This window comes from Mya arenaria, chromosome 9 (assembly GCF_026914265.1).
Source record: "Mya arenaria isolate MELC-2E11 chromosome 9, ASM2691426v1".
NCBI classification, from domain to species: domain Eukaryota; kingdom Metazoa; phylum Mollusca; class Bivalvia; order Myida; family Myidae; genus Mya; species Mya arenaria.
The window spans coordinates 45398318-45420289 of NC_069130.1; the positions used below are offsets into that span (position 1 = coordinate 45398318).

General features: G+C 34.9%; 1 protein-coding gene across 1 annotated transcript; it reads right to left on the reverse strand.

Annotated features, from left to right (window-relative positions):
* Positions 1-16675: 16675 nt before the first annotated feature.
* Positions 16676-21008, reverse strand: LOC128203062 (signal peptidase complex subunit 1-like). The gene is made up of 4 exons (XM_052904318.1): positions 20876-21008; positions 18814-18873; positions 18320-18406; positions 16676-16930 (listed from the first exon to the last, which is right to left on the reverse strand). Exons 1-4 carry the CDS (start codon positions 20927-20929, stop codon positions 16805-16807), a joined length of 327 nt encoding a protein of 108 aa, XP_052760278.1. The 5' UTR covers positions 20930-21008; the 3' UTR covers positions 16676-16804.
* Between the last annotated feature and the right edge of the window lie 964 nt (positions 21009-21972).

Genomic DNA, 21972 nt, shown 5'->3' on the forward strand with positions numbered 1-21972 from the left:
GTAATTATATTATTATAACTCAATTTCAAATCAAATTCTATAAAATGATAATTTAATTAAATCAATCAACTCCAACTGTTCTTAGAGAACTTGGAGTTTACCCTTATAATCTTAAGATTGAGGGAAGAATGCTCAATGTTTGGAGTTCATTAGTGTCTGTAAAAGTAGATAAAAATTGTGCTGTCCTATATAAACGTATGTATAAATTGCATATCAATAATGTCTACAGTTGCCCATTGATTGTTAAAGAGGAAAGTGTATTAAATAATCTAGGTTTGTCCGAGTATTTGTTCTCTCAATCGGTTATAAATGTAAATCTATTTAAAAGTAAAGTAAAATTGTCTTTGCAAGATCAGCAAGCAAACTTGGTCAAGTGGCATTAACACTTTTTCTAAAAGTATGAGCTACAGATTATTCAAAACAGAATTTAAGTTGAAAAATTATCTTACAAAATGTTTCATGGAATCTTGCTTATATGATATGTAAATTTAGATGTTTAAACAATTTTATTCCTGTTGTGAGTGGTCATTATATTAATGTTGATAAGGCTGTACGAAAGTGTACATATATAAATGACCTTGGTGATGAGTTTCATTATCTTTTGAGATGTTCTTTTTTATGCAGATAGGAAAACGGTTTATTGATAAATATTACTATCAGTATTCAATTACACCAAAGTTCCAGAAATTAATGTGTAGCACTGACACCTCTACTATAATTAAATTAGCTAAATTCATAATAAATAGTGTGTTCAAATTTAAGAGATAAATTCTATTTAGTTCTAACTCCATCTTCCTTTTTTCTTTTCATATGTCATTGTTCATTGTACATATATCTTGGTGTGGTGTTGTAGAGAGTAATGTTCATGTCATTCTTTGTATGTTATGTATATCCTTTGTTCGTCATTCCATTTTATTTTTGCATTTTGTTTGTTAACTCTGTATGCATATTACAGGCCATGAGTATTTTAATTAAAGTTTAAAAAAAATCAAGCTATTGTCACTGGGTAGTGTTGGAGTAACCACATTGACTTGGTCAGTGAGTAAACACTCATTTTTGGCTTTCAACATTTACAATAAAAATACCGTTGAAGATAAATATGCCCAGGCAAAACTCGGTGGTGAATGTTCTTTTTTAATCTTTGTAGAAAGGTTAAATGTTTGCTCTTCTTGCACACTTTGCTCTGAAAATATCGCTGTTTTGTCACGCGTTGCTCTGAAAATATCGCTGTTTTGTCACGCGTTGCTCTATTTTATGAATAGAGTGTATAGATAGAACCGTTATAATTAGAAATAATTTGAGAAGATGTATGGACAAATTGGGATTTTTTTTCAGCCACATGAGACATACGCGCTTAGTTGTGGAACGATGACGGCCTTGCGAACACACTGTAATACGAATATGTTCTCAAGTCAGACATTCATAACAACATGAGAATATAGATAAATATGAAACAATATCAACAAGAGTTGCTATTTATGTTGTTAATTAACCTCGCCTAACCAGTGCGTATATACCACGTGATAAATTGCGTGATAAATGCTACGCCGGAATGCAATATTATGATTGGAAAAAATACTTAAAACAAAGATAACTTCACTATCTCTTTCTCCACTTTAAATGAAATATAGCGCAGTCTACGCCGCTTACGGAGCCCCACCCTCGGTCTTTTACCAGAATTTGATTGAGAGTTCAGTTTCTCTTTTTACAATACGGCAGTCTGACGGAGCACTGTCAAAACATGATTTTGGAAACAGGTTTGTCGAAGTGTATGATGAAACCAATGACCTCATCAAATTTCGGTAATACAACAAATGCGGGGCTCTTTAAGCGGCATAAACTGTCCTTTGTTTTATTTGAAATTGTGTTGTAAATGAAAAGTTATCTTTGATTTAAGTCTTCAATTTAAGCAAAGTTTTGCCTTCCGACGTAGCATCTATGACGTCATTTATCACGTGGTATACACAAACTGCTAACGTTGCGGTAAAGATAATGACTATGTAGGTTATAACTTTATTATTTATTATAGTAGACTAAGTTTTTTAAAGATGCACTCTTACTCCCAAATAAAATTTACCGCAACTAATACTATTGTTTTAATATTCCAAAAAGGATGAATAAATGTCGAAAACAATGGTTCTTATGAAGGATGGCGAGTTGAATTTGAAAGAAAGGTGCATAAAACACGGTATTTCTACCTTGTGAGACTATAGTAGATCACAGTAAATCTTTTAGCATTCACCAACCATTTAATATTTTTGCGTTTTTAGCTATTAAATACTCGGTTACAATCTTGTTATCAGTATTAATAAATTCAATAAATGCATTATTTAGTAAGTAGTTAAAGATTAATCAGTCAAAATTTAAGTTTGTTATACATGTACATGTATTGTTTTTGAATAAGAGTGTCAGTTGAAGTAGTCTGCAGCTCCTAATGGTTACATGTCCTTCCATGTATAATAATTTAAGAATATAGTTATACCAGACAAATTGCCAACGGAATTAAGAGAAATTAGTATTTTAGTTTAGACTATGAAAATAATAAAGCGCATAAGGTACACTGTATTATAATATTGATGTTATGAGATCAATCCAATGAAAAGATCGAGTACAAACATTTTACATTGCCACATTTCTGTGATCGTAATTTAACCATTTAGATATTTGCTATATACCATTTGTTTGAATATAGTCGATATAAAACGTCATTCAAGTGATTGTTTACTTGTTAAACAGTGCCCCTAAATTTTTTATAAAACGCAAATATAAATGAGTATTTTTGTCATTCATTTTTTTTAAATATCGCATGTATTTAACTGTGATATGGAAGCCAATACTAGTATAAACATTGTTTTTGGTTTTTTTCAAAACACATTTAAATGTATACATCCTTATAAAACGAGTGCAAGGGTATGGGACATATTGGGTGCCAAATAAAAGCCTCGAGTGGCGATAAACGCCTTTAACATTATAACATACTACAGCACGAAAGCCTCGTGCATTTTCTCCAATATCCTTCCGACAAACGACTTAACTGATTAGACGACAATTTGTTAACTTCAAAACGGCCATAATTAAATGAAATTTATAGGGTACGGAGTAATAGTTCTAAGTTTCAGTGCTTGATGTTTTATTTAAGCTTGCATTAATCTGCACCCAAAATTGACTGTTTTGAGGACTTTTAAAAACAATTGTCTTGGAATGAGCACTTTTTTCCGTAAATGTCTGGAAACCAGTGTTATATGACTGCTTACAAAAAATCAGATCGCTTTTTTTCCATATTTACGGCCAAAAAAATGATGCCTTATGGCCAATAGCGTTATAAACGCTTTGAAAAAACATCATGTTTCGAACGTAAATATGAAAACTGCGATCAGATTTTTTTGTTAGAAGTCTTATAGCACTAGTTTCCAGATGTTTACAAAAATAAGCTCATTCAAAATACAACGAAGGACACAAATGCCAACTGCGTGCCGGTCAAAACAATTCGGTGTATACATTTTCTATGCACTTCTGTGTATTATTTAAGGAGAAAGTTCTTCCTCGAAATATACTTGACATAGATGCTGCATCTCTCCTTTTTATCAGGGTGTCAGATTGCACCATTGATTATATAAGGCTTTAATATTCTGCTCAGAATTGCACGGACTTACATGCCAAGAAGGCAACAAAAATGTATTGCAACATCAAAGGGGACAAGAAATAGAAGCAATACCAGATATGGGCTGCGTGAAATTCCAACCGAAGAAGAAAAAATGTTGCCATGTTTATGAAATCATTGTATATAAAATTATATTACTTTCTTCTATTTTGGCTTGTTTATGGACTTTTGTGCTATTGTTCCATGTTTCTTGTTTGTGAAAAAAACACCTTCGTACAGCAGGGACACCTGAACATATCGTGCCTTTAACAAGACAGAAGACTTAGTTCCTGTACACCAAGGGAAAGTACATAAAAACATGTGCTAAGTGCTAAAAGACAAGTGCTAAGTGCAGTTAAAAGTGCTCAATTTGGTATGTGTACTTTTGCTTGGCTTTTGTAAAACCTGAAATCTACAATTACTGTATAATTTGATATGTCGTTTAGGTTTTACAACTCAACTGATCAATACATTAAAGGTAACATTTTGTAAGCAATTAATTGTAATTAAATCAGGGGTGGCATCAAGATCGATCTTCCAAGAACTGGAATACTAATTCAATACTAGGGTACTTGGATGGTCCAACAAAAAAAAACGTTTTTAATCTCACTTATCGCTCGATATCACGGACCTGGTTTATAGGTACGTGTCGATAAACAGCCATACAAAGAACCAGGGTAGCACTTACTAGGGTTACATTCTGTCTGTGCACTATGCTCCAAAAGAACTAAAATGACTAATGTAACAGAGTATTATATCCGAATAGGCAAGGCCTGGGTGCGAGTGTAAATAAGCTTACACCCCCATCCCCCAACCACACACACCCACACAAACCATCTGTTCTGTTGTGATTGGTTATTAAATCCTTTCTACGACCATTCGCATTGTACCACTGCCCCTGGCATGTAAAGAAGTTGTCAGTTCCTGCAAAGGTGAAGGCACCTAATACTAGTTAACTGCCAGATAGTATGTCCAGGATAGGTGTGCGTTGGTTGAATTGTTACTCTGGGACCTTTCAATGTGTTCACCCCGGGACCCGGAGTATAAACCTCTAACACCACCCACACACAAAACAAAAACACAGACGGGTAACAGTCCTTGCGCGTTGATATAATGGCACAACTCTTATCCCTGCTAGATACATAATTGAGCCTATCATATTTAATGACAGCTGTTGTGTGATTGAACAGACTGTCAACTAATAGCCCCCAATTTGCACTGATGTCAATTAGCGATGTTTTGTTATCTCCCGCACAATTCTATTGATTTCTAATTTTTGTTCAGTTCGAAATCATTCATTCTCATATATCAGAACAGAACCGAACAGAACATAATTTTATTAGACGTATACCATTACAGTACATAGTCAAATAATATCAAACACATTTACAAATATAAATTCAACAAGTCACATAATACAGAACCGATGTAGGTTGAATACAAATAGAAATAAAAAAAAGTTGTCGTGAGCAAATGCAAATAAATGCACGTACATGCATAATGTGAGGATGAGCATATTATACTAATTATCATAAGTAAGGGAAATTCTATGTTTTACAGATTCTTTAATATATTTTGACAGTTTAAATATTGGATTTTTATTTTCAGATTTTAACAATTCTATAAACTTATACATACTTGGTCTAATGTAAAAATATTTCTTAATATTCTTTCTTCTAATATCAATAAAACAAGGACAAATTAATATATATTTACACCTCAAATTCCATTCCTTAAATGAACTGCCTTTTGGCAATTGCGTTTATCAATCGATGAACGCCACATCTTCGGATATGTTCGGATCGCAATTCATCGCATAACAATATACATGAAAACTATTGATCTTGTTATTATTTGTATTGTGTCAGCAGGTCCCGTAAAATATAAATCAACACTTTAGAAAGTGTTAATTTATTATATTTTAAATGTACTGTTGCCATAAGTGTTTCATTTTTACATTTAAAAGTGATTTCAAGTGGTTGATCTTTTCCCGCGTTATTGTGACGTCATTTGAAAAAAATGTTTCCGGTTACAGTCGGGTCGTATCTATTTACAGAATGGGTAAGAAAGGATGAGTGAAAGGTTTTCTTAAATGAAATGAAGTATTTTTTTAAACATTTCTTGAATGAAATAAGGAAATATTGGTGTAAATATAAGGCATGAATTGCGGGGTTGATGTTATTATCGGGGATATGAACGCAATTTGGATGGTCAAAGTACGCGTGGAGTCCTTCGGACACCAAACACTTTGACCTGCCCAATTGCGTTCATACCCCGATGACATCAACCCCGCAATGCATTCTTGAAATAAAGTGATATTCATCTTCTATGCCACGAGTGTTACAAAAAAATACAATAACGTTCATTTCTGGGAATATTATTAGTTCTTTTGTTAAGTATGGATGTGAACACATATTGATTTAATATTCCGAAATTACATTCAAAATCATTACTATGTAAAAAAATCCTTCAAAAACTTTTTAATTCATAAATTGTCAGACAGGAAAAATTATACATGTAACACCTATCATAGGTTTGATAATGGTAAATCTATGTAATAAACGATGGACCAGTATTACATTATTTGCCGAGCAGAGATGACACATCAGGAGAGGCCATAAAGACCAATACCTCGCATTCCAATACACCAGTCCAATTAAATGTGAAAATACGTACAGTCGAAACCCATTGGCTCGATATCCCAGGGACCGGCCAAAATACCTCGACTCTCGAAAATATCTGGCCAATCGTGAGTGCTTAATATATAGAGACTAAAATCGGTCCTTTACATCAAGTTCGAGCCAACGAGGAAATCGAGCCAAGCAATATCGAGCGAACGGGTTTCGATTGTATTATGAACTTTTATTTGGATCTAAATATAAAAATAATTTGAAATACATGTATGTTTAATATTAATAGACAGAAATATGCCATGTATATTTTAGGTTTTATATCAATGTATCGAGGGTTTTCAAATAAACCTTAAAAAGGACCAAATTTGAATATAACATGAACATTAAAAAACGTATCAAATGAAATGAGGCATATTTTTTCTAGTAGCACAAGAGCTAGGAAGATTTATTATGAATAAATAAGCTACGCCAGTTTGAATATTTTTCTCTAACATGGGTTCTGTTTAAGCCCAATTGTTGGACATAGGTACAGGAAAATTTCGTCATCACCGCCAAATGTGAGTGACACCCTTATTCATAAATCAAGACATACACATTTATAACAAACATAATTTTGAGTGATGAACGTTTAACTTCTAACTTTAATTGATACATTTATTGAAAATATTAATGACTGATAACAAGATAACAAGAACGTGGATTTGAGAGCTGAAAACGCAACTAAAATCAACTGATTGGGTTGTGCGAAAAGATTTACTGTGATCTACTCCAGTTTCATAAGGTATAAATACCGTATTTCCTGTTCCTATCTTTCAAATTAAACTCTGTTTCCTTCATGAGCACCATTGTTTTCGATATTTATTCATCCGTTTTGATATATTAAAGGCAATCGCCACGGTCTGCCGACTTCAAGAGAATCTATAAATAGAAAAACGGCGAAACGTCTCTGATTGGCTGAAACATTCGCTGTTTGCATCCAGACTCGGGTCAAATGAACTAGAGTGCTGTATATAAGCACAGTATCATCGCTCTGGTGATGTAAATCAGTGAGTTATGCTCATATGCTAGTTTCATGACGTGATATGTTTTTAAAATGTAGATATTTTTTTCATGCGCTATATATTTACACGTATGAATAAAATTAAATAAAAATTAATATCCAGAAATCAAAAGAACGAAACAACATTTTCTTCTTTCTATTCATTTCCCTAATAAAGTTCATAACTACACACTTACTTAAAGAAGATAAAAGGAATCGGGAAAAGGCCAAATCTTACGCTGACACATGCACAGGATACCGGAACATGTCTCTTCCGGAAAACAATTCCGCGAGAACCCGAGTACTCGATCGGAAAATTATCCAAGGACTCGACTCGAGTTCCGATTGTACACTCGTTGTCAACCCTAAATTAAATACTTCACAGTGACTGTTACCTTGAACTATTTTTGGTTAGATAATAACCGAATCGTTTCAATTCCATTCATTAAGTGTTGATTTTCTCACACCATAATGTATGGGAAATGAGGTATGTATATGCATACACGGCATGGCGGCAGATACATGATTAAATTTAGAATGTAATACCCAACGGAGAGTCATGAATTTAACTTGAAATCTGACCTAGGTAAACATATATACGGTTTTATTCCTGTATATACAAATATCATGCTGTTTTGCTCGTTTGTTCAACTCTCCATATTTATATATACATAGGAAGAATTGATATTTAATAAATTCATCCTTTTTCCGGTTATATTCCTCTTTTTTAATTTGGAACTAAACTTGATTTGCGAAATGTACTTCGTTCATATATAATTCTAATTAATGTAAAACATAATTTGATATCATAAATATCCGATTCGGTGAATGTTTAATTTTCTGCATAACTTAAATCTATTGTACCTCAGAATCCTCAGGAATAGTTCTATATGACAGTGGTTGGGGATGTTTAGGTCAATGGTTGTTTTGTCTACCTTTTTAAATACCTTTTGGTGGTGTTTTGTCCACGTATACACAAATGAGCGGATTTTTGTCCAAAGCTCTTATACAAGGCGGACAGAACAGCCCCTCAGATAAAGATGTATGGACCTTAAAACTAGTGTTGACATGTCGAACTATAAGCAACACAATACAATTATAAAACAACAAGGTGTTTGTCAAACATTATGTTCCTGAGCGCCATGTTATCAGGAATATTTGGACAATTTTATATAATATGCATGGACCGAAATGCCAGCTGATTTGATCTGATGATCTCATAACCAGTAGGGTGTCACCTTATGGTCACACCTAACTTTAACGTGAAGTTTGAGGACCGCCGGTCCATGCATTGTCGTGTTATCACTGAGACAAGATTATTGCATTCAATGTTATCGTGACCCCAAAACCCAAATGTTTTATTCACTGGTCACATCCAACTTTAAAGACAAGTTTGAGGGCCATATGCCCTTTGCATTGTCTAGTTATATCTCGGACAAGCTTTTCGCATATAATGTCACTATGGCCTTGACTGTTGACCTGATTACCTCAAACTAGGGGTCATCTACTGGTCACACCCACAACCTTCATTTAAAGTTGTGGGCCATTGGTACAGGACTTGCCAAGTTATCATTAGGACAAACCTTTACATTCAATGCCACTTTGACCTCAAAATCAATAAAGGTCAACTACTTGTGTCATCCAACCTTATGTAAAGTTTGAGGGCCATGGTTGAAAGCAATGTCAAGTTGTTACTTGAACAAGCTTTTCGAAAGTAAGGACACTGTGTCGTTGCCCGATTAACTCAAAGTCAATAGTGAGCATGTACTTGTCTCGCCCAACCTTTAGGTCAAGTTAGAGAGTCATGGGTGCAGGCATTGTCAAGTTATCACCTGGCCAAGGTTTTCGCAATCAATGTCACTGTGACCTTGACCTTTGACTCGATTACCTTAAAATCAATAGGAATCATTTACTGGTCAGTCCCATCCTCCAAGTCCAGTTTGAGGTTCAGGCGTTATCACTTGGACAAGCTTTTTACATTCAAGCCCACAGTGACCTTGATCGTTAAGCCGATGACCTCAAAATCAAAAGGAATCATCTGCTGGTCACGCTAAAACCACCAAGTCAAGCTTGACGGCCATAGTTCCATGCATTGGCGAGTTTTCACTCGAACAAACTTTGGACTACCGACTGAGCGACTAACATGTGCAAAGCAATATACCCCCTGTTCTTTGAAGGGGTGGGGGGCATAATAACAGGAAATAGTAGTATTATGTGAAAAAACACATACAAATGACAGTAGACTACATGTGGCAGGGATTGCCCAACAAGATGGGTAAGATGCAATGTAAGTACACAATGCTTGCGCGACCTCTACGCTACTTCAGCCCCGATCAATGTCAAATCATTACATTACGTATTTTTAATGAATTTGCTTTAATGTTGTTCTGTACTTCGCTTAGTCTAAGCTCGGAAAATTTAGAAGTGGTTCTTGTCGCAGCTTATACGAGAAAAAAACGTATGTCTCTCAAAACACTATCTTATGTCATAGTTGCCGTTAAAATCAATTCCTAGTACACTGTTACATTTACAGCAACTAGTACCGCTTGATATCCGAACACGGACAGAAGACCTTTATCAACACATGTCACAAGTAATCATCAAATTTAAAACTTTCCATGCGCACGAGTTTGACAATGTCCTCATATTATAACAAGGGTCCATTTATTAAATATTTTAAGCTTAGTCGAACTGAGTCCCTCAAGTAAATAATTACCATCGCAAAATTCATTCCCGCCAGGATTTCAAGTTATTGCAATCAAATTTTCAAAGTTATTGTCATCACGATTTCAAGTTTTCTCGTAATGTGTTAAAATCAAATACTTTATTTTTTTAATTGTCTATATAAATTGTAAGGTATCCTAGATTCCAAAAAAATAAAGAAAACTATGTGTGAACTGGTGACAACCGATGTCCACGCTGAGGATGAGTAGACTGTAAACCATAGATTTTGTCCTAACGTCGTATTGCCCGGAAATAGTTAAGTTTAGCCCATGAAACACCAATGTCAGGTCATCTAATTGTGAACAAATCCTATCATAATACATTTTATTATTCCTCTTGGCCTGGCCTCAAAGTAGATGTTTCAACTTGCTACAGTGCTACACATACTAGATGGTAGGAAAACATTACCAGAAAATACCAAACGTTTCTCGTATATTTTAAACATTTGTTGGTCATTCAAAATCAGTCCAGTCCGGTCAAGTCAAAAGCTGTATGTCTAGCATTTTTAGCAGTTCATGCACGAGTTAGGACTCTAACAATATAGGTCATCAACCTAACGCCATTTCAGTCAAGTTCCATTAGAAAGATTTCACCAGACATATATGATACGGTTATACTGTTTTGACCATGAGAAAGACAAGGAAGATGGCATCAATTTTCTATAACTTGCAATAAGAGAATCTGTACAATAGTAACTTGGTTTCAGCCAATTTGAGCTAGTTTTGGGCCATTCTATTCTAGGACTTTATAACATTTGAAAGTAAGTTCCTTTCGGATAATGATCACACTTCAGTATACTTGCTTCATTATGTTTCTTAATTCCGAAACAAGATGTAAAAGCTATGTGAAGTTGCATGGTTCAATCTCATTATGTCACATAATTCTGGTTACAGCTTAATGTAACCAGCGTTATCGTGGCGTACAGTTCTTTTTTACCATACCAGTCTATACTACCGTAACCAGTCTATCACTCTAGAATCTATCCGATGACGTCAGCGTTTACATTGTTACTTCCCCTTTTCTTCTACGACTTTTGAGAAGGTAGCCCGTACATTTTTCTCAAATTCCTGCCCAGCCCATCCTCTTTACATGATTATAATTAACTATGTATATACATGTGTTTTTTAAGTTCAGGATTTGTGCGTATAGAGCTTAATGTTATCCATAGTTGTCAAATACCTTTCGGTATACTTGAAATGAGCCATAGCCTTATCTGAACTTCAACATAACATATGAAACTTTTAATTAAATGTGTTTTGTTTGCTCGCGTCTGTGATGTTTATTTTAGTCGAGCCACCAGATACCATTGCCATGAACGTGAACCCGAGGATCAGGACGTTTGTTCCGGGAAGGCGCGGTGGCGATTTACATTTAGTCAATACTTAAAATATTTAATACGCCTAGGCAGTTCAGTACCGCTGTTACCAGAGTCTATCTGTTGATGGTGTTTTTAGTGTGTTCAATACGGTGCGTCTTTATGGTGACGCTTGGAAGGGTCTATTATGGTGACCCTTGTACTTGATAGGGACGACAGGTTTTCAACCACCGCGTCTCCCGCCATTAGCCGTGCAAGTGTAATGCAAAATTAAATTAAATAAATGTGTTATTGCTATTGTTATTGTATATGTTGCTAAGTGTACGCGGGTCCCGTCTTTTTATACTGGGGTCCGTCGATAATGCATGAAGCAAAAGTTTGATGAGAATGCTTAAGAGAGTAATTTTAACCTGCAGATAATGCACTTGCTTTTCTACCTATACCTGGCAAAGCATTACATGCTAGATATTTTGATCCATACACTGTTGACAAAAAGGTCGGTGATCGCAGCCTACCGTAAAGTGAGTTGTGTGACTAAAACAACTCATTACCGATGCCGAGAATTAATGATTGCATAGTAAATGTGGAAAAAGTGTAATATGTGACGAAAAGGATTTTGGCCAGTTTCACTTTAAAACCAAGCTAATGATATATCAGCCTTTATATCACATTATGGTTTCTTCCATTACACGGTTATGCCATTTGTGATGAATAATTCACCAGCTACATTTCGGTGGCTTGTAAATATGATGATATCCTATTTTGATGTAAACATCGATAATGTCATCATCTACACCGACACATGGAATGACGATCTCCAGAAAATCATATCTTTCTTTGAACGACTTACTGAACCCACGTCGACCATCAATCTTGCAAAAAGGGAATGTTGTTATGTAACTGCAACATTCTTAAGTCGTTTAACGGATAGGGTCATGTCAGACTATAAATGCAAATGTCAAAGCCATATCTCTGATTTTCCTATGCCTACATGCAAAAGACAACTGGCTTGATATTATCGGAAAATCGAATAACAATCATAAGACAAATAACTCTAGAACAGAAAAACAGTGTCCTGCTCTTGTTCTTGCCGGTTATCATTTTTAAGTTTATATGACTTTTTCAATTGACTCATTTTTGTCTTAACTGAACACAACCCCTTTCAGTTTCTTACAAAAATTGAAGAAAAAAAAGTCAAAGGTTGCTGAGGATGAGTTTGTTGTTGTAGGAACATCATCATAAAACATAAAAAGGAAAGTTCATTCCAGATGCACTGTCCCGTTAGAAGTTTGTATACTCAATATAACGAAAGTAGGCGTATTCAAACCTTATGTTCTGTCTATGGACTTTCTTAAGTTATAACCGAGCCGACCCACTTTACTGAAAATAACTCATCCACACTAGATCTGATCTTCGCTTCAAACACTAATAGCTTAATATCTTCGGGTGTTGGGGATCCTTTTCTCCCATCCAATATTCGGTACCATTGTCCTATATTTGGAATACTAAAATTCGCTAAGTGTAAGACAACCTCGTTTCCGAGGCAAGTATGGTATTACGACAGGGGTAACTACGAGGAGCTACGAGGTCTTCTCGACAATACTGAATGGGACTCTCTTTCTGATGCAAATATTAATACATACACTAACAATGTAACTAACGCAATTTTGAATCACGCCAAAAGATGTATCCCAACTAAAACGGTCGTTATTCGACCAGACGACGTTCCCTGGAGGACTTTGCATTTAAAAAAAACTCATTCGCAAGCGTAAACGGTACTATAAAAATGCTAAGAGTAAAACTCAACTCTACTTTGGGATAAGTTTCGAAGTTTTCGAAACGAAACCACTCTGGCCATTCGGAGTGCAAAGGAAACTTACTATTCTAATCTTTCGGAAATGATTTGTTCTGGGTCTGTCCAATCTAAAGGCTGGTGGACGATTTTAAAGTATTTTCTTAATCCTCAATCTAAGCCATGTATCAATGCAATTCAAGATCCCACTAACGGAGAACTGTGTCTAGATGACGCTGATAAAGCTGAACTGATCAATACACATTTTAGAAACCAATCTTTATTAGACGATAGTGGTCATGTCGTTCCGCCGGTAAACAATCGCTACAGTAATTATAATCGTGATAATATAACTTTACTACCAAGTGATATCACATTTTAACCTCCCTCCCCATAAACAAAGCCTCAGGTCCTGATGGAATAAGCAACCGATTACTAAAAGAATGCTCGCACTATTTAGCTCGCCCGCTGTGTTCCCTTTTTAATACATCTCTTTCTACCGGTCAGTTTCCCAAGCAGTGGAAAGATGCCAATGTATGTGCAGTTTTCAAAAAGGGAGATCCGACACTTCCTGTAAACTATCGTCCTATTTCCCTACTTAATACAATGGAAAAAGTGTTCGAGCGGGCAGAATATAAACATTTTTTTAACAATCTTCGTGATATAAACTTTCTAACCTCGTTTCAGTCAGGCTTTCGGCCAGGTGATTCCACTGTTAATCAACTTACCTTCCTTTACAACACTTTTTGCAAGGCATTAGATGATGGCCTTGAAGTTCGAAGCGTATTTTTTTATATTAGCAAGGGGTTTGATAAAGTTTGGCACAAGGGTTTGCTTGTGAAGCTTCAAGAAACAGGTGTCCATGGCAACTTACTATCGTGGTTCCGTGACTATCTCAGTAATCGTAGGCAACGCGTAGTTCTCCCTGGCTCCATGTCTAATTGGGCCCAACTTGAGGCCGGTGTTCCGCAAGGTTCCATTCTAGGTCCCCTTTTATTTCTTATATTCATAAATGACATTGTTGTTAATATAGGTAGTAATATTAGGTTATTCGCAGACGATACCAGTCTGTACATTCTCGTTGATGAGCCCCTGAGGGCCACTGAAATAATACAGAGGGATGTTGATAGCATAAGTACTTGGGCTGATAAATGGTTAGTAACCTTTAACCCTGCAAAAACTATGTCAATTGTGTTTTCCCGAAAACGACAACCTCGTTTCTATCCCGAGTTAACTATGTATGGTCAACAAATTTCAGAAACTAACTCGCACAAACATCTTGGTCCTCAAACGCATATGCATCATGCGAAAGCTAAAATTCCGTTTGGACAGAAAATTGTCTAGAAATTATCTATTTTTCATACATTCGCCTAATTCTTGAATATGCTGACACAGTGTGGGATAATTGTACAGACTATAAAAAAATGAACTTCAAAAGATTCAAAATGAGGCCGGTAGAATCGTCTGTGGGGCTACAAAGCTAGTATCTATTTCCGGTCTTCACAAGGAAATGAGCTGGCCTACTCTTTCAGAAAGACGACTCAATCACAAACTATGTCTCTTCTATAAAATGGACAACGGCCTTGTACCTGAGAATTTATCATCCCTTACACCCCAAACTGTTGGTTCTCAGAATTATCCACTACGCAATGCATCTAATACAACTAGTAATTTCAAAAGAAAGATCCATAACATAAAACGATTTTTTCTGGAATATAGAGGTATTGTTATATGTACATGTTTTTGTATTTAAGATTTAGTACGTCATTATTAAGTTGTCTAGTTTCATTGTTGGGTGACCTACATTCACAAACATAAACTATGTTTTCAATTATTTGGTATATAAGCGCAAACTTATCTGATCTAGATTACAGGGAGAGAAAATTTAAAAGTTTCTATAAAATGTTCAGAGTGTTAAATATTTCATTCGATATCAGTTAAGATATTTTGTGAACCTTTAGAGTTTTGCGTTTAATATTCTTTACTTAAAGGGGCTGTACTCCGTATGATGAAATAGCGAAAAAATGAAAATTGTCGAAAGCTGACATAAACTTGGCATCGATATGTACAATGCATTGAAACTTACTAACTGAAGTAGCACATAGTTTACAATTAATTTATTTTTCGCAGTTTTTTCGTGTTTTTTTCCATTAACAAAAGATTACTAGGTATGTCTACCTAGTAGAATTCATTCCTTATGCGTGATTGGCTAGTCGATGTTATCACGTAAGCCTTCGTAGCACAGTGGATACAACATTGGACTGCAATTTTGGCGACACCGGTTCGAACCCGGTCTCTGACTTGGTTTCTTTTTTTACATTTTTGGTATTAAATCATTTTATTAAATAACTGTCCTGAGATTCGTTACAGAAAAAAAAACGTTTTTTGGTGCCAATCTGGTGTACAGTCCCTTTAAGGCATTTCAATTTTGGCAAAACTTATTCGAAATTACTTTGTTCAGAGTTTGTTACTGGTTTCTCTTTCACTGTCGTTTGGTGTGTGTGCGTGTGTTGTGTGTTTGTGCATGCAAGTGTACTAAAGTATTACAAACAAGAGATGTTTGTCAGACCTTATACTCCCCCCTCCACCACTATGTTTTCAGAAATATTTGGACAATTGAATGAAGTTAGCATGGACCGAAATGGCAGCCGATTTGTCATTGATATTGGGTGCCTTTGAGGCAGTTTTACGATTATGAACATTCAAAGTGTGATGATAGTAGGCACAGTTTTTAATCATGTTTAGATGATGACTGATATTTGCAGAAAAACAAAGAAGCAATGAATAAGTAAATATGACTCAAACTTTAATAACCTATATGAGGTGTGACGTTGACCGTTGACTCTATGACCTAAAAATCCATAGGGGTCATCTACTGGTCACCACCAACCTAAATGTCAAGTTTTAGAACCATGTGTCCAGGCATTGGTGAGTCATCACTCAGACAAGCGTTTTGCTTTCAAGGTGACCTTGACCTCAAAAATCAATAGGGGTCATCTACTGGTCAAGCCCAACCTCCAATCTAAGTTCGAGGGCCATGGGTGCAGGAACTGTCCAGTTATCAGTCGGACAACCTTTTAGCATTCAAGGTCACGGTCACCTTAGACCCGAATACCCTTTAAATCGATAGTGGCCATCAACTAGTCAGGACAAGCCTCCATGCCAATTTTGATGACCATAGTCGAGTTATTACTCGGACAAGCTTTGACAACCTTTTCCTGATAAAGGTCTCTGTGTTCTTGACCTTTGACAGGATGACCCCTAAAATCAATATGGGTCATTTCCTGGTCACGCCCAACCTTCATGTCAAGTTTGATGATCAAAGGTCGAAGTATAGTCCAGTTATCACTCGGACAAGCTCTGGTCTATCAACGGACGGACCAACTTGTGCAAAGCAATATACCCCTTCTTTTTCGTAGGGGTGGTATAAAAAGAATAGCTTGGTTACTAGTTACAACGCCGTATTTAAAATTGTATGCATTTATTCATGTATTGAGTTGTACTCTTTGTGAAAAAAAGGAGAACAGAATACAATTGTTCACAATAAATATTTATTTCATTTGCAATGACAACTCTGCACCATACATGTCATAGCTTATACACAAACAGACAATGAACAAATAGTTAATAGAAATTATACAAATGACTAGACAATTATGTTTTAATTTTTCTTCTTCTTTGATTTTTGCACTGGAGCGGTGGTGCTACCAACTTCTTCCGGTTCCGGACGAGCCTTCTGCCATTTTAAAGAGGTTTTCCTGAACATGGGCCATGGTGGAAGGGTCAACTAAAGAAGAGAACAAATAAACAAAACATTACGGTAACAATTTATGTTTATTGCATTGCATTATGAACAAGCAATGACAAGGTCTGACAAGCTTAAAAAGCGACAAAAATTTGCCAATGTCCTTATCATCAATGAAGCTTTGAATGGGGGTCAACCTAGGACCCCTGACCCAGAGTCTGATTCGTTAATTTCTCTGCCACTGATAAACACATGTGCATAGTTCATAGTTTTGTTCTAAAAACATACATGTTTGTTAATCTTAAACAATGCTTTTTGATGTATGCCTTGCAGCGTTTGTTTAATTTTGCATCTTCACCTCTGTTCTTACTTGTATGAATATTTGGTAGGGTATTATCAATTTTCAAAAGCACTTGCAAGTATTTTATCATATTGATTGATATGAGATCATCTGCTTTCAAAGGACAATTCATTGCATCATTGTTTCATTGTCTTTGTTGGCTGTTAATGTGGAATCTGGTTTTCGTTAATGATTTGTTCTTAAAAAAAGTATTAAAAACTGTAGGGACAAGTGTGAGATAAAGCCCTTAAAAACTTGTTCAATCCCACAATGAATTCTTACTTAAGTTTTCACTGACCAGGCCAGGCCCTGATTTCTTGAAAATTCTTAAGCCTAACAGACATTTAAAAGTGGCTTATTTTGTGTAGCAAAATTTCTAGCTTTATTTTTGATAAATAAAACTTAGTTTTTCATGATTATCAGACAGATAACCTTAATAAACAGTTATAAAAAAAATCAAAAACCAAAATATTTCACAAATCGTAGAAGAACAAAAAAGTGAGATTAGCTTAATCCTGTTATAAAAGACTTAAGTAATTTCGAGAAATCAGCCCATGGACTCTTACCCCAACATTTACCAATGCTGGGCTTGTCCCTGTGGTTACCATTGTTTGTTATATGGATGAACTTGGATAATTAAAATAAGTCTTGGTAAAATTAAACCTGTTTTAATACATAAAAGAGTCTCTCTCACTATTGCCTGCTTTATAGGGTCAGACTAGGGGCACCACTTTGCATAATGTGTACTGTGAACAAAATACTTGTAACAATTTAGAGTCATTATTTGAAGTTATCAAAACAGTTTTTTTTATCATTTTAGCTATGATAGGTTATGATGAATACTTGTTGAAAAGTGTAAGTAATACTATTAAAATTTGTGTGATTCATATTTAAATTTACAAATTTGTGTTTAAATAGATAGTTGTCAGTTACAGTTTGGTAGATAGAAAAAATAAACTTGATTACATATTTAAACTAATGTCGCCAACATCTTAACTGTGAGAGAATCCCTTTAACATCATTAGACATTTAATAATTGTAGAAGCATTTGTGTGGAAAAGTCAACAATAATGACAGATATTGCCACTCACCAAACATGAGATAACAAATCCTGTGATGAGAATGTACATGGTCTGAGAGAACTGTTGACAGATGTAGCCCCATACCAACCCTACAGTCTGAAATAAAAGAATGAAGACATGGATTTATTTGTGAGAAAATACCATTAAAAACCATCTTATAACTGTAGAATACTCTTCTAGATTGAATTTTACTCTGAAGTTCATTGCATAGTTTATAAATGCCAATTGGTCTGTACTCCTGATTTCACTGAATAGTTTAATAGAATTTGCCGTTTGGTATTCACTTTTTATCTGAAATGTTACAGTAATATTGTCTCCCATTCAGTCATTATTTTTTACTCTTTATTTCATTGCACTTTCATTGCAATGTTTAATAATACCTGCTTTTTGGTTTTTACTATTTAATTCATTGAAACGTTTAACAATATCTGTAATTGGTATTCACTATTTATTGCATTGCAAAGTTTAATAATATTTGCCATAAATATTATGTCTCTCCTTACAGCAAATGAAAGAATTATTGTCTGGAACATTCTTTCTGCCTTTTGTTGCCCTGCAAAGTCCTGAAGCAAAAAAACACTCTATGTTATATGAAATCATGCCAATCAACATATCTATCAGTAGGCAGATAGAACTTGGAAAGGAGTTGTTTTAAAAACAGTCAAGATATTTCATTTGTTTTTTTTGGGTAAAATTTCACAATAATTGCCATAAGGTAAAAATATCTCCATAAACAGGTCAGCCTAGTTGACATAAAACTATGGGAAAATACATAAGTTTTAAGGTGGGGAATGGGGCCAAATATTGACTCCAAAACTATATGAATAACAGCCCTTTTGGAATTTATTGTCAAACACATAGTAGCTGGAGTGCTTGACAAGTATAAATGACTCTAGTTATAATACAATGGCAACAGCTGGCTACAAAAAAAACATGTTTGTAAAGAAGAAGAAATGACACATTCCCACACATAAATATAGAAACATTTCCAAGGGTAAAAGGTGACATTTACCATTTTTTAAACTCTCAAGTTATGGTTTAGATGATCAAATGTTTATACCAATTAACTTTGGCTTTCACCTAATTTATAATTTATTTTTAGAAACAAACTGACACAAGTTATGCTTATTCCAGTAACATTTGTAAAGCCTTTACTAAAATAAGAAGTTAACTGGAATAACCTTTAAGATACTTGAAATTCTAGCCAACAACAGTTGAACACACCTGGACAACCCTATAAATAATTCAGCCCACATTGAAATTGAATATTCATCTCACAAAATAAACAATCATGATCACCATTATCAGACTAACTGCATCTGTGTTTGATACCTTTAGAATGTTAGTACAAATAAGAGCTTTTGTTTGGCTGTGTAAAATTTTATTTGTGGGATGATGTCTTCAAATTTGGTAGGGCTTGTCAGTGATATTTTTTGGTGCAATTTACTGCATTTTAAAGGCTGTTTCCCCTTGCGAAAAACTATCATTTTTCCCAAAAAATTATATATATTTGTGCCAATTTGATAAATGTCCATTACATTGATGAATAAAAAAGCAATGAATTTCTTAAAATATAAACAAAATCTTGACAATACTTACTCTTTCACAGCATTATGTATGCACTAAAAATTTAATGCATGTATATTTGCCATCATATTAGCTATTTTGACCTGATTTTGTATTTTCCCCAAAGGCAACAATTTTTCCCAATTTGCAAGGCACAGGCAGTGAAAATATTTCGAAAAAAAAAAATCACTGCTTGTTTAAAGTTAGTATTTTGAAATTGTGTTGGTACAACTGCTCTTGTAAATGGTCAGACTAAAAGCAAAAATTGGTCACTCCAAAAGCAGTAATTAATAAAACTAAGATTATTGATAAGGCAAATCCATCATGTACAAATTGTTCCCTAAAGTGGTTAGTTATTCCAATCATGATTCCGGGTTTAAGCATATTGTTTCTATAAAACATCATAAAAACAAGCAATATTACCAAATAATGATAATTTATATTAGTTCCGTACAAAAAAAAAAATATCCAACAAATTATTATGAGTTTGATGTGTTTTTATTCATTTCCAACTGTCACAACATAACAATATATATACATGAAAGGCAACTGCAAGGTTGTGGTTCAGTTTTTCAACAATCGGAACACCTGGGCCATGGTGGAGTAGTTACGATTGAATTTACGAGGTCTATCACAAAGCTTACCGGAGATGATGGAGTTGTTACGCTTGGCATAATTGTTGTCTGTGTCAGTCAAGTTTCGTTTTATTGGCAAGTTTTGTTTTATTGTTATTGTTTGTTATTATTATCTATTTCAAACATAAGCATGTCCGTCATTGAGTATCCAGGAACTCTAATAACAAGCTTTGACATTGCAATTTGAACAATGTTTATCAACCATTTTCCAGCAATTTTAAACAGTTTAGCGTTTAACTTAAGTAAAACATGATGAAGTTTCACAGTACCGTATGTTTAACAAGGCAAAAACTACATTTTAATTCAAGCGTGATTGATATTTTAGCGGAAAAAAATGACAAAAGTATTTACAAAGAATGTATACCATATGTGTAGGTATCTTCTTTATGCATTCAGGGAGGTATTTAGCGATATCCATGTTTAGTTGCTGTAGTTTGTTAAATTTCGTACACGTATCGATAAGACCCGGAAGTAAATATAGTCTAGATCATCTAAACACTAATGTTTAAAACGGCTAAATTTAAAACGGTCACGATAACCGCGCTGCAGTTTCGCAATGAGTTGCAACGTGAAGCTTGAGATGTATAATATAAACAATGTATTTCAGATAAATGTACCGTATACCTACATACATGGGTGTCCAACACTTGTTAAATATGCAAACCCAAATCTATGGGCGCTCAATAGCCGTCGCCAGTCCCTTAAACGTGGTCAATTTATTCCACTACAACCATCCCTGAAACGTCCCCACAACAGATGTATGCGCTAAGATATAATACGAACACAAAACAGACCAGTTTGCTAATATGGGCGACTGTTAGCCTGAAATGAACAAAGGGCTTCTCATTGATAGACTGGATGGTCGTTTCTCTGATTGCAATCATGAAGAAAGAGTCCGAGTCTATCTATCTAACCGTATCCATACAAAATATGCATAAACGAGTTTATTCCTATACTGACCATTAACGGTGCGCAGTAAACTGCGCACATATATGTACATGTACAAGATGCCATCTCAAAATCTTTAAGAATTAAACAGAATGAACTTTTTTTAAAACCTAATACCTAGCTTATATTGTTATTAATAAATGGACCAACACGTGCTATTCAAACCACTTTTTGGTAACGATTTATGTGTGTTTACATAAGGATGGAAAAGCAGACGGCCATGTTAAGCGTATCTCGAGCAATTCAGTTCTCCAACGAGTTTTGATCAAGCTCCGGATAGCATTAAAAGGCCTAGTTTAAGGAATGTTTGGCATGACAATCCACTAGCTGCTGTGCATACCCTGCTAATTGCACTGGTGTAACAGTAGGGGTCATTTTCCTGGGTATTTGTTTATTGGCTCATGCAGTGCTATTTAAGGTCCATTTCTTTACTAAAACATCGAAAACTGCACAGCAGGTTACTCAGATCAGAGATCCGATAAGACAAATATGCAATTATATAAAGATCAATAC